The 16,463-nt window shown below is 39.2% G+C and overlaps 1 protein-coding gene across 7 annotated transcripts in view; it reads left to right on the top strand.

Annotated features, from left to right (window-relative positions):
- Positions 1–16,463, top strand: part of FRMPD4 (FERM and PDZ domain containing 4) — a 300,487-nt gene that overhangs the window by 170,199 nt on the left and 113,825 nt on the right. For 5 of the 7 annotated variants that reach the window (XM_051794907.1, XM_051794908.1, XM_051794912.1 and 2 more), the window contains exon 2: positions 16,258–16,374. In XM_051794907.1, the coding sequence (XP_051650867.1) occupies positions 16,258–16,374 (117 nt within the window). Of the gene's footprint in view, positions 1–9,304; positions 9,323–16,257; positions 16,375–16,463 lie in introns of those variants that run through there. The other 2 variants (XM_051794911.1, XM_051794909.1) reach the window with 1 other exon arrangement.

Raw genomic sequence — 16,463 nt, 5'->3', positions numbered from 1 at the left:
ATTTACCTGTTAAGGAATGAGCATCCTTTTTATACAGTAAGTAAACCAACTTGTCTTCAGGGTTCTAAATCAACTATGTTTCACCCAGCAGCAAAGTTAAGGCTGTTACAGTCCAAGTTGGCAGACTGTAAATATTTACCATCCAAACCACCCTGTATTGTTTCTTTGTGCTGTCAGCTCTGTGGAGCTAATTTTATGCTGGGTGAAATGCTAATGTAGATGGCAACATTTCTGGGCATGTGCTGCACTCCAGTGCCTGCCATCTGCACACATACCTGTTGAGAGCTTCAGCTTGCCTGCTGGGGAAAATGAGGAGACCAGTCATGTGCTGTGGAGTTCAGCAGCTCCACTGAGTTAAGTACTAGGGTTTGTTGTTGATCATACTCCTGGGATAAAAACCTGACCCCACTGAAGTTAGTAGTAAAAGTTCCACCACATTAGACAGGATTAGAATTTTTGTCTGTCTTCAGTTGTAAAGCCATAGCCCCCATGTGTAAGTAATGCCCTCTAAAGTGAATTTTTAATACCAGCATATTGTAATTTGAGAACAAAATATTATTCTCTTATTTAAATTATAAATTAGAATAACAACTTTAATTTCAAAGATCTAGAAAGAGCTATATTCTGCAAGGCACGATTCTTTCTGCATTGTCTTTTCTCGAGAGTGATCCTGCGTGCTTTCTCAAAAGCATCAGCAGTGTTATAGATGGTGTGTCTCCAGGCCTCCTGATTTGAGGCCAGAGTAGACCAGTTATGGTGATCAATATGGCCAAGGCTGAGATGTTGTTTCAGGGAGTCCTTGTATCTTTTCTTCAGGGCTCCTCTCTTGCAGCAGCTGGTGGCAAGTTCACCATAAAGTAGGATCTTAGGGAGGCAGTGGTCCTTCATCCTGGAGACGTGCCCTGCTCAGCACAGCTGTGTTCTCAGTAACATGACCTCAATACTTGTGACTGCTGCTTGTTCTAGAACAGATGTATTGGTCACATAATCTGACCAGTGGATGTTTAGGATTGTACAGAGACAGCACTGATGGAAGCGCTCTAGGAGACGCAGGTGGTGTTGGTAGATGACCCATGATTCGGATCCCTACAAGAGAGTAGACAGCACTATGGCTTTGTAAACACTGATCTTGGTACTTTTCTTCAGGTGTTTATTTCACCAAACTGTTTTATGAAGCTTTCCAAAGGCACTGTATGCCTTTGCTAACCTGTTGTCTATCTCCCCGTCAATCTTACCATCTGAGGAGATGAGGCTGCCTAGGTAATTAAACTGCTGGACTGATTTGAGTTCTCATTGTCCAATGGTGATGTGGGGATGATGGGGGACTTCCTGAGGTGCAGGTTGATGGAGGACCTCTGTGTTCTTTAAGCTGACTTCCAGCCCAAAGAGCTCAGCAGCATCTGCAAAGCAGGATGTTAAATGCTGCAGAGCTGCTTCTGTGTGTGCAACAAGGGCGGCGTCATCAGCATAAAGCAGCTCCCGGACAAGATGGTTTAAGGTCTTGGTGTGGGCCTTCAGTCGCCTCAGGTTGAACAGAGTTCCATCAGTATGGTATCTAATGTAGTTACCGTCTTGATCATTGAGATCTGCCGTGGCCCTTTGGAGCATCATACTAAAAAAGACTATGATAAACAGAAGATTTAAATGTCTAAAGGTATGACCTTTAAAATAAAATTTTCTAAATAATCCATCAACAGTGTACTTGTTGACATACTAATGTACTTTATTAATGGCTTACTTGGTCTAAAGTTACTTAAACTTGATAATGTTTATAAAACCTGAACCTGTGCTGTTTTGAACTTAGATTTATCTTTGTAAATCATTTCAATGAGATTTTTAAGGATATTGAAGCATCTAAATGTTCAAGTGGGCTCCAATAGAAATATAGAAAATGGCACAGTGAAAACTCCTGTTACCAGGCACTTTTTTGACTGTTTTATAAATAACTAGGCCCGTATGAACACATGTAGCATTTCTGAATGTCTTTATGGAAAGTAAGCTGTCAAGTTCTGGGTCTGTGCTTCAGAAAATGGGTGGGAGAATTAATACATTGAAGATATAAAAATAGCTCTGTGAAGTATAATGGAGTGGTGGGTGATAAAATCAGCCTGCTGACCTGTTGCTTGGGCTAAAGCTTGCCAGCAAAAGCTGTTCTTCGTGGAACAGCAACACTTAGTACCCATCCCAAGTAGGCTCTGGCGTCCTCCTGGACTGCTCCATGGGGTGTGGGGCTCTGCGACTGGCTAGGTGACTGAGAATCCTGAGGCTGACTACTGGTCCAGTAGTGCATCCCTGTGCGCCCGGGCTGGCTGCATGTGTGTGGTGGGGTCCTGGGCTGGCTGGGAGTCCCCCAGGAGCCGCCCCCCCCCCGGCGCAGGTTTATCTCAGAATTGCGTTGACTATTAAACTCTTGTGTTTCTCTGTGCTCTCGCACACATTTTCCTCTATTGATCCTGTGCCTCATTTAATTCCTCTTAGCAGTGCAATTTATAGCAAGCTCTAAGAACTGCAAACATAGCAAATACATAATTTCAAAGAGCTGAATTCTATCTAAATATGTGTATAGGTGTGCTTTGTGGTTAGAACATGCAGTTACAATCTGCAGATTCATCAGTATTGCTGTAGGAAAACAGGCAGAAGCACTGTAACCTTTGTGTCAGAGAACAGTATTAAGCCTGTGTAAGTCCCAGAGTGCCTCCAGTTTTCTGAATGCAGGGAAACTTTTATTTTCGGCTGCAAGAGCTTTAGGAAGCTGCTTGTCAGTGGCTGTAAGTAGGTTAGCTGAACTGGCTGTACCTCTGCCTGTATCATTTCCCTTAGCTATCTCCTGCAGAGAGCTGGGAGAGTTTTTATGGGACTTTCTAGTAGCTGTCACAGTGGCGATGCAGTTGCAGCTTGCCAGGATATATGCAAACGCATGTACCGAAATTCCTACCACAGTATATAACCAAGGACTGATGAAAATTGAAGGAGAAAAGATTTGAGTTATGGTTTTGGTGGGGTTTTCTTTTTGTGTGTGTGTCATTTTGTTTCTAAGAACCTGTTATTACAAGAAATTTATGAGTCCATTTACCTAGACACATAACTAAATGACTTAATATCATAAGATATTAGGGATTTAGATAGCTGGAGCCTTAGTAGTTCAAGAGCCTTTTATGCATTGCAAAAAGATCTCACACTTAAATTTTGTCTTCTGGTCATAAAAGTACTATTTACCTGCAGAGTGTTTTTCAGGTGATAAATTAAAGAAAAAAAATGCATTTTGCATTACGTTTTTGTTTCCAGATTTTATCTTTAAAAATTGTTGGGTTAGGAAATACTGATAGAGAAAGAACAAGGATATAGACCAAAAAACAGCAAAGAATAGAATAAGTAAATTTGTGTCTTTTGCTTAATGATTAATAGGATAGACACAGAGAGTTCAAGTATATAACTCCAGGCAACTAAGTTTTCAGTGTAATGCCTATTTTTCATATTGTTTTATGTGAAGCATACTGAAATGCTCTGAGCAGGAAGCTTGAGTAGCTGGCCTCCTGAAGTCCCTTCCAAAGAGAGTTGTCCTGTGATCCTGTGACGCCTGCTGATGGAGCATGAGCACAACTGCCTCAGCGCTCAGCAAGAGCTTTTGCTGTTGATTGTGTAAGATGAAGATGGGAAGAGGGCCCATTGGTCTTTGGGCAGCTGGTATTAGAAGCGACATTCAAATTAAACTCTAAGCCTTGCTGTTAATCTAAAAGGCAAACTAAAGGAAACGGTGCAGTCATGTGAATTCACTTAAAAATACACATTTTTGTTTCTCTTTAGCAAAGCAGTAATTGAAACCCACCAGCAGAAAGTGTGTGGCTGCAGTGTATATGTAAAGTCTAAATAATGGGTAAAAAGTGATTCTAGGTTGATGGAGAAGGTCAGTGTTACTGGTGCTCCTTGTGGTGGTATTCGTGGGCAGATGGTGTTCTTGTAAATCATTACAGTTGACCCTGTTTTTGGTTTTCTTTCTTTCAAGACCACTTGTAAACAAGAAATGTCTTCCTTTGCCTCTTGTCTTTCTTTTGCAACCTTACACTTTTGTAGCTCCTTGCCTGGAAATCAGTAATTTCCTTGGAATTTCAGGAAACTACACCTACGTTGACCAGTGGAGAAGGGAGAAAAAAGAAAGATTTTGCAAATCATTCCTGAGTATGTGTCTAGATCAAAAGTCACAGGAAACTGGGCCTGTCACTTATGGATGGATGTTTTGCCCACCTCGTTCTGAGTCCCACTATAGTATGGCCTGGGATGTGTTGAAAGGACTAGTACTCTGAGATCATTTCTCTCGTTTTGAACTGCATTTGCATATCTTCTATTCAAATCTTCAGTCAGTTACACGAGTTAGTTTTCAAGACACCTTATATTCTTATATTCTATTTATGCATATAGTTAAGTATTGCACTTGGCCCTTAAGTATATAAGTCCTAAAATATATTTGAAACCCAAGACTTTGGTTCCATTTTGTTGGCTCACACTTTGTGGAGTCATGTGGACTTAAGACTAAAGAAAAAAGTTTAAAACCCTCTCCCCCAGTTTATTCTTTCTGATTTGTTAAGGTTTTACATGTGTCTTGGTTTGCAACATAATTCTGTGACAGAACATGCCAAGTGTTGGTGATTTCCTAAGAATGCAACTGCTTCAAATTTGCTTGGGTTGATGTTTACAGTGCTTTAAATAACCTCCTATTTGGATGAAGGCTTCTTACCACTGGTGAAGACTTCTGACTATTACTCAAAATATCCTTTACTTACATTATTTCTCAGTATGTTGCCATATAAACCATAATTTTCTTAATGGAAAAATACAAAGGAACTCAAAATAAAAGAAAAGAAGGAAAAAAAATCCCAATCTTGTACCACAGTAGCAGTAGAAACACAGGCTTCTTTGCAGATGTTTTGAGAATGTAAATAGATTGCCCAGCACAGGTTTTATGTGGTCCTTTTCTGAAGTTTTTTGCAACTTCTGTCTGGGAATGAAGTATAGAAAAGTACATAGTGCCATTAGCCTTTAAATAGTAGGATGGATATTTTATTATATATTCACAGTTTTGAGAATTTTATTTTAAAACCAAGTGGAATATTGAGTTTTTTTAAATCCAGAAAGTAGATTAAAATACCTTGAACTACAATTATGTGCTTATATATAGTACTTGAAGTAGACGTAAGCCTAACAGACTGATTACTTTGGTACTGAGATTTTTGATTAATTGAATTTTAAAGACTAATTCTGGTATTGGCAGATACATTCCTTATTCTTCTCCTGTGAAAAGATATAATTTTTCTAAGTAATGATTTTAAAGGTTTACGGAAAACAAACTTAGTCAGGGATCAGTGGCTGTATCTCATTTCAAGGTCATTAAATGTGTCTTATAAGGAGATGACTCTTGGGTTCTTGGAACTTCTGGAATCACTGCTCAGCGATGCTTCTTATTATTTAATTTCTGTGTAGGGAAAATATTTTAAATAATTTTTTCTTTCATCTCCAAAATTAAGAGGATAGTATTATTTTAATTTCATTTACAAAATATGTTTAAGACAGGCTAACATTATTTAATTTATTGACCATTTCTCTGTATTTCCCAGGAAATTGAAAGGGAGGAGACTAAGTCATAGTTGAAATCTGAAGAACTAGTATGTGGGTGTTTTCCCTCTTCTCTCTTCTCTGCAGTACTCTGCTCTTAACTAAGATCCAGGCAGATTTTTTGTTCTACTGTTTTATTGATGGAATTCTTCTTGAGATGTAGAAGGAGTTGCTACCAAATCTAAGCAATAGGAATTTAGGCTTTAATTCTGCTTTATAAGAGCAACTTTGTTTCTTTTTTGGCAATTCACCGCATCCAAAATCCTTCTAATGCAATGTTACTCTCCTACAGGCTAAAATGTCACCTTACAGCATGAGCTTGTCCTGAAGAATTTTCAGGTGACCACAGGCCTGAAACATGGGTAACATCTTTACAGAACTAGTCTCCCAGGAAGTGCTTGAAAGTTTTCTGAGCTGCTTTTTTTAGTGTATGATTATACGTCTGTTGGCTCCCAGCAGGCACGTTGTATTCATACCAGGGTACTGAAAAAAATGCAAAATTCACTATGCATAAAAATGAGATTCCCTTTTGCTTTTCCAAATACAGTGCACATAATTAAATTTTAATGAATACATACACCTCAAATTTTTATGGCATAAAATGGACAGTTGTGTAATAGGTGGTAAAAAATTATACACTGTACTGTTACTTTTATTTAAAATATGATGCAACTTTACACCATTGCATTTCCAGTGCTCTACTCTATACTACAATAAACTCTCATTATTAGTAACACTGCAGTCAATGAGCTAGACAGCATTTCTATCACAGACTTTATGGGACTTTTTTCCATAAGACCGAAATGGTAAAACTCCTGAACTTCTCACTGAAACTTACCAGTGAGTCATGGCTTCACTTTACTGAAAAACCAGTAAGAGGAGAGCAGAATTCATTGAGAGCAGAGGTAACAAGACTTCAAAGCAAAAAAAACCCCATAAAAATCTTATGTGGAATAAAATTCAGCATCTGATAACAGTTGTGAATTTTTCAGGGATTGCATTGTATGAAAAATGAGTTTTGTACCTGCTCTAGGGGGATGATAGGTATCATATGATAAGGTTTTCCAGCATGTACTAGGTTGAGAAAAAAAAATTAAAAAGGTTTTTCTGAATATTTAGAAAGAAATACCAATAATCTATTCACTAAATGAGAAAGAGACAAATATGCTTCTTATACTTTTGGTTGTTTGTTTGTTGTGTTTCTGAAATACTGAGTAAACCTGAGAAAGCCTAGGGTCAAAATCCCCATTAAAACAGAGAAAAACATCTCGCACAGATCAGTTTTTAGAGACTTTCTAGTGCACATCAGCGGGAAGGTAAAGCATCGTATAGAGCAGAATGTCAAAGAGCCTTTCACAAGCATCCAAATCCCAACCATTATTTGCTGCTTTGAGTACTTTCTGGCTTTAGCAATACAAAATTCTGAAGGTGAAAGCAATTCCTTCAGGACCTGGATGTCTGATGAGGTCAGACATGACCCCTCTAAATGAAAAGTCCTGGCAGTCTAAAAGGAGCTATAATGGAGACTTTTGTTTTCTATGTAGTGGGGGCACATTTTTAATGATAATGGATGTATAACATGGAGGAAGAAGACAGGGAAATGAAAATGTGACCTGTATCAGATATTTAAAAAAACCCAAAACCCCAACCAACTAAAAAAATCCCAGAACAAAAAAAAAACAATAGACATGAAAGTGCATTACCTGGACAGCAATGACTGTAGAGAATCAGAATACATGCACATTTTTTTGCAAAAATTAAAAACTCAGCTTACATTGAACAGGACAGTGCAAGCAACAGCTACATCAGTGATGAAGAGGTTAAAACTTTTTGTGAATCAGAGACAAGAAAGGAAGCATTCCAGGGAAGGCAAGGTACCTCAGGGAATGGCAAGGGCTTTACCTTGTCCCCTCTCCAAGGCATGTGGACGTTTTTAGTGCCTGGAACAGACCACCATTGCCTCACAAGGTTTCTTTTATTCCTTGGCCCAATGTGCTTCCTATACTTTTGAACTTTGTTAGTTCTGGGGACACAGTGGACAACAGTGGCTCTTTGGGGAAGTACCATTCAATGCTGAGTAGCTTTCTATCTAACTGAAGACAAACCCCATGTTCCATAGGTACTTCTTCACTGTGCTGTTTGGTATGTGCATCTGGACAGATCAGGTAGAGAAGATATGTGGTGCAAAATGTTCTATACATAGACCACTGGAACAAAGCTTGTGAGGAAGTAACGTTATGTTGTAGTTTCAGACTGAGAGGAACAAATCCTCATATAATGTTGTGTAATGGATACAGTGTACATTTTGAACAGCCAGTGGTTTCCGTGTTCTTCATCGCTCTGTCCTACCTGTGATACAGACAGGAGTCTGGAATTGATGCTGAAGTGTTTGGAGCCTATGAGTGGCTCCAAAAGTCCATGAGTGGACTTTTCTGATTATGTGGAATTGTCCTTTTTTCCCCTCACAAAGTGATGGGCACCTGCTGCTGTATTTCCCTGCTTGTCTGGCAGAGGAGCTGTAGTGGAGTGGCATCCATGGAATCCCTGGTAAAAGAGATCCCTTACTTTTCTGAACAGTTACAGGGCCATGGGCCCTCATTGTCTCATGACTGGCAGCAGTAGCAATGACTTCTGAAGGAGGAATTCATCAGAGTGTCTTCTGTTCTCAACCCAGGCATATGCTGCCATTTTGAAATCTGTTTTAGGCACTGAGGAGATGGAAGCTAATGTAATTTGTGACAAAAATAGTCTGGCAGGATTTTATAGAAATGAGGCTTCTATACTGTGTTGTGATTTGGCATAGGGGAGTTCAATATGAAGTTTTGAATTGTACTTGAGGTTTTCTCTGCTCCACCGAAGGATTTACAGGTTGAGTGAAGCCCTTAGCATAATTTTTTATTTGGAGTAAGAATGAGTGTTACTTGGTGAAATTGTGAATAATCCAGAGCATCTGTGGTTGAAGATGGGGAAAGGGAAAAAAAGGTGTGGAGTTATTTGCTTCATCCAGAGTTTGAGGAGTAGTTAGTGCCTAAGAAAGCAAAACTCTGAGCTGGAGACTCTGAACAACTGGCACAAGGCATAGACCTTACTAAATAAGTAGAAAAAAGTACTAGAAGGTACAAGAAAGGGGGATGTCTTTATTTTGTGAATAGCATTTGTGTTTATCTGATGATGCATGATGCTGGGAGAAAATTCCAGACAAGCCTGAAGGGTACAGTAACATTATTCTACCTTTGCCCAGAGCACGGATGTGTTGCAAGATTACTGAGATGGACAGGTGTCACAGGGCAAAAATATTTTTCTAGCATTATGTTCTTATGATTAAATCACTTGTGGGGTGATACCCCTCAAATTTCTCTTAGCTGACACAGAGTTTCCGCAAGCTCAAAGATAGCACACATTTAGATGAGCACACATTAGATGAGGATTAAACCCTTACACTTTCTTACCCTAGAAAAGATTTGAAGGTTTCAGAAGATGAAGAATATCTGAAGTCATTAGGGTTCCCTTCTGTACTTGCATGATTTGGTAAAAGTAGTATCAATTATTTTTTTAGTACAGTGGAGTGCATCTGAGGCAGGTAATTTTTTACTTTTGTGCTTCTGGTAGGACTACTTCTGTGCAAAGACAACAAGCTTTTCCATGTCCTTGGTCTTGGATCCAGATAATATTGTCCATCATGTCTGTGTACCCTCAGGAGAGTTTCGATAGCAGGGTACGATAATTGATTTTGATAGTACGTCTACAAAGTCTTTAAAACTTCCATTTCTCATTTTTTCAAGTTAAAATGGTAGGACAGAAGTAAACTTACTGTGGTAGTCTTCTGGGACAGGAGAGGGTGACACCTGGATTGAGAAAGCAGAGTTTTGTTCCTGAGGCAGTGGAAGATTAAATATCATAGAAAGACGGTTACTGAACTCCACTTGAGTCACAATAATGTCTCCTATTCCCAGATAGGAGTATCTGCCCTGCAGATACTTCAGGAGTGGTGTTCTTACTTTTAAAAGCTAATAATACAAAATGTTTTATCTCTGGTGTTCCTCACGGTACCTCATTGGGAGGTACCTCTCTGGCTAGACTCTGCTTCCTTCATAAGGAACTTTTGGGAGTGTAATGTGGCTTTTGTTCAGGATGTCTTTCTTTTACAATGGGTGGGAGAAGGACTGACTTATATATTGGAATGTAGGAGGCAGAGAACTGGCTTTTGTACCAGCGGAGAATTGAAATGAAGCCAGGCTACATGCCCAGACTCAAAATTTAGAAGTTTTTTCTCAGTATGGTAACATAAAGGAAGCCAATGTATCAACACTATTAGTCTAATAGGAGTGCTTAGTTACTTGTGTTAGATGGTCAGCCTTGTGTGGGTCACCGATGCCCCTGCTCATAGTGCTTTCAGTAATAAAATAATTCCTGTAAATAAGGAATTACTATGAGAAACATCCAGATGTTAAACAAAATGATTCCAAGATATTAAATATCTAAATGGTAAACACAGCACTATACTGTGAATATTCATAGTCCAAGTTCTGTAACTTTAGCCATCCACAGCAGTTGCAGCAGTCCAAGGGATTGCTGTAGAAGATTAGAACATAATCCTTCCACTCTTTTAATCAACAGAGGAAATAGGTAGATGCTTAAAAAGTTACTCATAACTGAGAGAGAGCATGCATAGAATATTAATATTTTAAATTATTTATATTTAGGGAAATCATATGGCTCCACATGGCACCACATACTGAGATTTTACGCAATTATGAAGATTTCTGTCAGAAACTCTTTGGATAACTTCAGTTTTTGCTAGTCCATGAGCTAACTCTTTTAACTAAAAGCAACTCTGGGAGAAAATAAGTCATAGGACAAAGAAAGCTGAGAGGGTTTTTATAGCCTTGTGTTGGAGGGGAGTTTTCAAAGGGAACTGCTTTGATGGGGACTTTTTGGAAGACGTGTCCCAACTGGAAAAGTTTGCAACTGATCTTAGAGATCAGATCACTGAAGCAAATGGTAACAAGTTGATAGAGGGTATCCAGCCCAAAATTTTAAAGCTTTCTGTGTTAAATGAGCTCATTTGATAAATGTAGTGTAAAATTTCTCACTTAAAACTAATGGTGCTGGGAGCTTGGAAGCTGTTTGCACTTGTTTTGGTGCTCGTAGGTGTTTTGAAAGGGGCTACAGAATGGGGAATAAATAATAAGATTTAAAAAATTGCCAATTGTATTACATTATGCAGCAGTTTTAAAATAAGGGCTCACTATTTGTGGCAGGGGTGATACAGAGTGATACAGGTGATCTGCAAGTGATGCAGAATTCATCTCCAGATTCATATGCTTGAAATAAAAATTTTGGTGTGTACACAGAGTGAAATGTTGGAGCTCCAAATTACACCTAGTGGAGAGCTAGTCAATTGGCGTAGAAAGCTTGCAAATTCAGAGACCAGCTTTAGAACAGAGATTAACATCTAGCCCTTCACTAAGACCCTAGACACAGAAATAGTCTTCAACTACATGTTGAGGTACTTTCTACTGGATTTCTGCCAAAGAGGCAGCCCATCAATATAAGATATAACCTGAGTGAAAGCCCAAACTTCTGTCTCAACAGAAGCATAGAACTGGAGGGATTTTGGAGAAAGACAATGAGAATGATGAAGCCTGTGAAAACCTTTGTACAAGAAATAGCTTCACAGGTCAGGACTCCTTAGCCTGCAGTGAAGACTGTTCCATGAAGGTTGATGGTGGGATACGTTAGAGATCTCCTGGATTATAACCAGCATGGAGAGGGTAAAAAGGGAGACATTGTTCACCATTGCAAGTGTGAGAGGGCATTGAACAAAAAGTGGCAGGCAACCATGAGAATACAGATAGATACCTTTCTTACACCAGTGCCAGTCAGGGAAAGTGATAGTCATGGAATGAGAGCTACTGAAAACCTAATACATAAATAAAATTCTTCCCCTTCCCACCCAGTAGAGGAATGCAAGAAGCGGGAATGAAGGTCACTATGAACAAGACTAACCAGGTCTCTGCCTTCTTCAAATTACAGGGGGGAAAAAAAGAGAAGTGGAGGTTTTCAGGGTTGCTACTACTTTTTATTGCTGTTTTAAATCTGTCAGCAGAATGCAAATTGGAATTCCTGGGCAAGGCAGTAAAGACTGCCCTAGTGATATGACAGATCCCCCAGCTCCATGACCAATATAATTCCTAAGGAATGGTGTCCCTTGTCCATGGAGAAGGGTCATTGTAAACATGATGTCCATCTTTGGGGTGGGTAGACGCACTAATCCTGTATACTGAGTGTTGTGCCCCATTAGACACTAAATACATGAAATACATTTGGGGCATTGAATTTTAATTGAATGCTTTCTGTCTTGTCTTTGCCAAAGGACTATTTGAAGCTGGCAGTTTTTGTCTTACACTTCATTTTTGCTGCTGTGTGGCCATCTGTGAGGCCAATGGAGTAGGCAGAGATGAATCAGAATGGCAAAAAATAGCTGCTAATTTTAAGGTGTACCAGTTTACTTTCATTGGCACACGAGCATCTGTGATGTGAAGCAGGACTGTCTGATACTGGGAGGATGGGAATGCTGCTTTTGTGTCCATGCCAGTTTATACTGTTTTAAAATTACAGCCTAAGAGCTTAGTTTCCACTAGTTTTGGAAGCACTACATTTGTAACAAAATTTATAGGCTTGGGCTATAGAGGTGGCACATTTTAAAAGTCCATCAAGATTTCTAGAGCAAAGACTTACTAGAAGGAATTTCAAGTTGCTAGTTAAAAAAATAAGTTTAGGGCAATATTACATGCCTCTTGTCTGACTCTGTAGATGCTATTTTTTAAAAAATTGAATTTTCCAGCCTATTTAGATGTTTGATTTTTCTGTGTTTTAAAGAATGAATAATGTTGTTTTCTGCTTTCGTCATTAACACTATCTCAACTGCTATGGACATTAAAATCTAATAGTATGCTTTAAAAATTCAAACTGTTCTAGTTTTGGTCTTTGTAAAAGATGTGGGTACTACTATGGACCTGCACTTCTTGTTTGTGCCGTGGTTTATGCTGAGTATGTTCTACGTATCATGTAAGTAGCATACCACTGATACAGCATGTGAGACTTCCCATATGATCTCAAGTTTCAGCCATTCCTCAAGCACTGACAGAAAAAAGGCTGACCTGAAGATATTCGCTGTGGGACAGTTATTGGATTATCAGTCAGAAGGTCCCTCCACAGGGAACAATGGTTCCTTACACACCACTTCAGTGATCACCGTTGTCATGATTTAATGAACTGATTGTTCAATGTGAAGCAATTTGGAGAGATCAGATTTTGTACTTCTGCAGCAAGAATGTCAAAAGCCTGTTGAGGGAACATTCTAGCCAATCTGCCTTGTTTTCAGACCTCTGCTGGCATGATGTTGGCCTAGGCTTTCCCAATGAAGTTTGAAATTTGCCAGCTAAGAGCTGTGCTCCAACAGATGCTCCAGCAGCAAGTCCCACTGCTGTGAGTAAGCAGGGACAGCGATGGACAGCAAAGAGTGGGTAGCGGCGGTGCCAGTGCTGTCTGTGCAGGCAGGCTTGCTGAGATAGAAGGTGCATTTCCTTTGTCTGTCTCATCTTTGGAAGTGTGCAAGTCTTCCAGAAATCTGATCAGTCTTGGTGTGCTCCTCCTCCTTTATCTGTGCAGGAACGAAATGGCAAATGTTGATCAGTGAGCTGAGGGATTTATCCAAGATCACCTGCAGGGATATAGGATTTGGACTGGGATCTCCCGGTCCCAATGATCTTCCTCACCACTGAGACATCCTCCTGACTTAAAGACTGCCAAAATGGCTTTGTCCTTCCCCCAGGTGAAATGCCTGACCCACTCGTAGTTGCCTCCAGAGCCTTTGGTATTCTTCCTGGCATTTTTCTCATCTTTGCCATCCCTTCGTAGCGGCCGTTGAGCAGAATCCTTGCAGACAAACAGAATGATATTCAACAGGTGGAGGGAGGTGTAGAAAAGACATGCAGTTCATTCTCTCTTTTTTTCAGACTGTACAGGCAGCTTGGAATCCCCAATGCTAATCACCTCTGAGTGTAAAGACGTCTTATTGTTATGACATGACTGTTTATCATTGAATTGTACAATAACTATAGGAAAAGTTCTGTATTTATTTTTCCCTGTGTGGCCACTTTGTCAAATTTGCACACATCTAATGTAGATGTATACAATGTCTCAAGTGATAATTTGTGTCCCACTGATTATAAGAAAGTCTGGAGGAGTAGATCACATATAGATATATCTATAGTTAAGTAGGACAGTTATTACCCATCGTATATGATAGGTTCTGACATCATTAATGTTTTAAGGGCTCAAAGAAAGCTTTCAAGGGAATGAAATTTACCTTAAAATCCACTAATGTTATAATCCATACCAAGATGAGCCTGCAGTTTGAATGCAGAGAGTAATAATATTGATCATTATCATTGTCCTATGCTTCTACAAATTTACTGATAATAGAAGTTTGATGCGATTTACTTGGGAATTTAAATGTCACTGTACCCATTTTACAGATGGTGAAACTATAGCAGAGAGTTTGTGAAACACGTCTAATTAAACTGAAAAGTTAAATGAGTGGGTATCCCTTTATATAGTCTTGATAAAAAAGGTTACTTTCTACTTTATTTAGTTAAACTGCAGTGTTTAGGATTCCAAGTACTCTAAAGTGTGATTTGAAGTCTGTAGATGTTAAGCTGTCATTCTTACATTGTGGAATGGCTCCTTTCTAAAAGAAGGGACTACCCTTTCTTCTTCTGTCAAGCTTATGGAGAAAAAGGAATGTTTACACTCAGCTTAACAAGAAACTGCATGAAACAGTATTGAAAGTGTTTTACTTTTTGCTTTGGATGACTGTTTTTTCAATTCCTTGGATCAGAAATGTTTTAGTTGTATTTATATGGGGTAATGTAGCATATCTGACATTTATTTGTTTGATTAGCCATGAATAACTGTAATTTTATTAAGAGTCTTATCATGTTCAATATTAGATTTAAGCCCTGTCTTATGGCAAATACCAGTGTTTGAATATGCTAACAGAAATGTTTTTCTACTCCTTGAAGATAGAGTACTTAATGTAATTGGTAAATCAGATGATACCTAGCACTCCATTGTAATGCTCTACTTTACATGTAAATTATATTTTGAAGTACCATATTTTTTCCCAGTTGTGATTAATCCTTGAAATAAAGGGGGAGGGGAAAGTAGCTAGTTTGTTTTTAGTGATAAATTCCTCCTTTGGCAAAGATTAACTATACACAACTTCATTGAGTTTAGCAATTTGCAATGAATTGTTGAGTTGTCTGTGGAGACCAATTCTGTTCCTTCAGAAGAGTGTTTGTCAGATTACATTGTGATCTCTTTCTTTAAAGGAAAGAAGTTCTTATATCTCTATCTGTGGCAAGAGATAGTAAGTTCCTTGGTAGTATTTGAACTTAAATAAATCTAGCATGTAAAACAAAGCTGTAATATGTTTGATAAGTGGAGAAAAGAGAGGGAGAAGACAACTAATACAAAACATGCTCTTATTTTGTGTGGTTTTGGTTTGCATGTCAAAATTTCAGATTGTATTCAGTGTTGTGTGCTCTGTTTGCCTGTCTGTCACATGCCCTTAGCCTGTCTTTAGCATTGTTGGTTGCCCTGCCTGCTTTTCCTGCTCTTTCCCTTTTTCAAATTGTACATAGATGCTAATGACTTTTGTTGGAAGACCTATTTGTTGTCTTCTGAACCTTTTAAGTCCCACAGTAGAAAGTGGGAAGGTGTGGTAACACCTAGCTTAATTCCTGCAAGTGAGGGGGAAAATATCAAGGCAAATGTTGGGGCTTTCTGTGGGAAAATATGATGATTCTTGCTAGCTGAATCTATTTTCTGTATGGAGTGGGGAAGCAGTCACTTGGGAGTGCTACTGGGCCCTTCCACAGGAGTGGGAATACCAGCGGAGAGTGCTGGAGCAGTGGGATATAACAGTGTGTGTGCTCAGAGATGCTGCAGCCTTTTCAAGGTTATTTGGTGGAAGAGCTTAATGGATAACGATCAAGTGCAACAACGTCTGCATATTGAATCAATTTAGCACGTTGTGCAACAGTGTCATGGCTTTCCTTCATTTCAGCACAAGAAACAAAAAATGGTTTGGTAGCAGTGAGAATGTGTGTTGATGTTCCTTCTCATGCCAAGTGTTGCACCACGTGTGTGATCTGCAGCCATGTAGTGGGTGGTTTGGTTTGTTAGTTTTTTGTTTTGGGTTTGGTTGGGTTTGTTTTTTTTGCTAAAACTGTACTGAGAGCTGGCATTCTAGCTAGGGATGGTGATGAATGGAAATGCTCTCCATCCCTTTTACTAAAAACTATTGAAAATTAGTATTGTGGATGTGGGACTGAAGGGAAATGACAAATTCACCAACCAAAGGCTTAAACATTTAGAAATGGTAGTGTATTTTTCCACTGACTGGAAGAATATTACAAATGTAAATAGACCTACTATAACCTCTTTTCCCTTCCCTGGGTTTTGGCTCTATATTTCACAACTGTGAAAGTATTTGGCTGTCAAGTGAATCATGTGAAGTACAAGAGACAAATAACCTTTTGTCCCCCTCTCTCTTCCTCCCCACCTTTCCCAAAATTGCAGCCACAGGAATAAGTCTTCAGGCTGGCCTCATCCTTCAGGGACCTGGAGCTTGAACCAGGGGACACCTTATGGATGGGAGATGACGGCAAACAGAGATGGAAGAGATTACTTCATCAGGTAAGTGGGCAGTGTGAGCTGTGCAGTGTGTAGCACAGCACTGCAGCCCTGCTGTTGACTGTATTGCCTTGGAATCCTAATTTCTGTTT

The sequence above is a fragment of the Manacus candei genome, unplaced genomic scaffold, assembly GCF_025592945.1.
Source record: "Manacus candei isolate 608988 ecotype Guabito, Panama unplaced genomic scaffold, ASM2559294v1 h1tg000041l, whole genome shotgun sequence".
In the NCBI taxonomy this organism is placed as follows: Eukaryota; Metazoa; Chordata; class Aves; order Passeriformes; family Pipridae; genus Manacus; species Manacus candei.
Note: the sequence above shows the minus strand (reverse complement) of the source record. Positions and strands in the feature narration are given on the sequence as shown.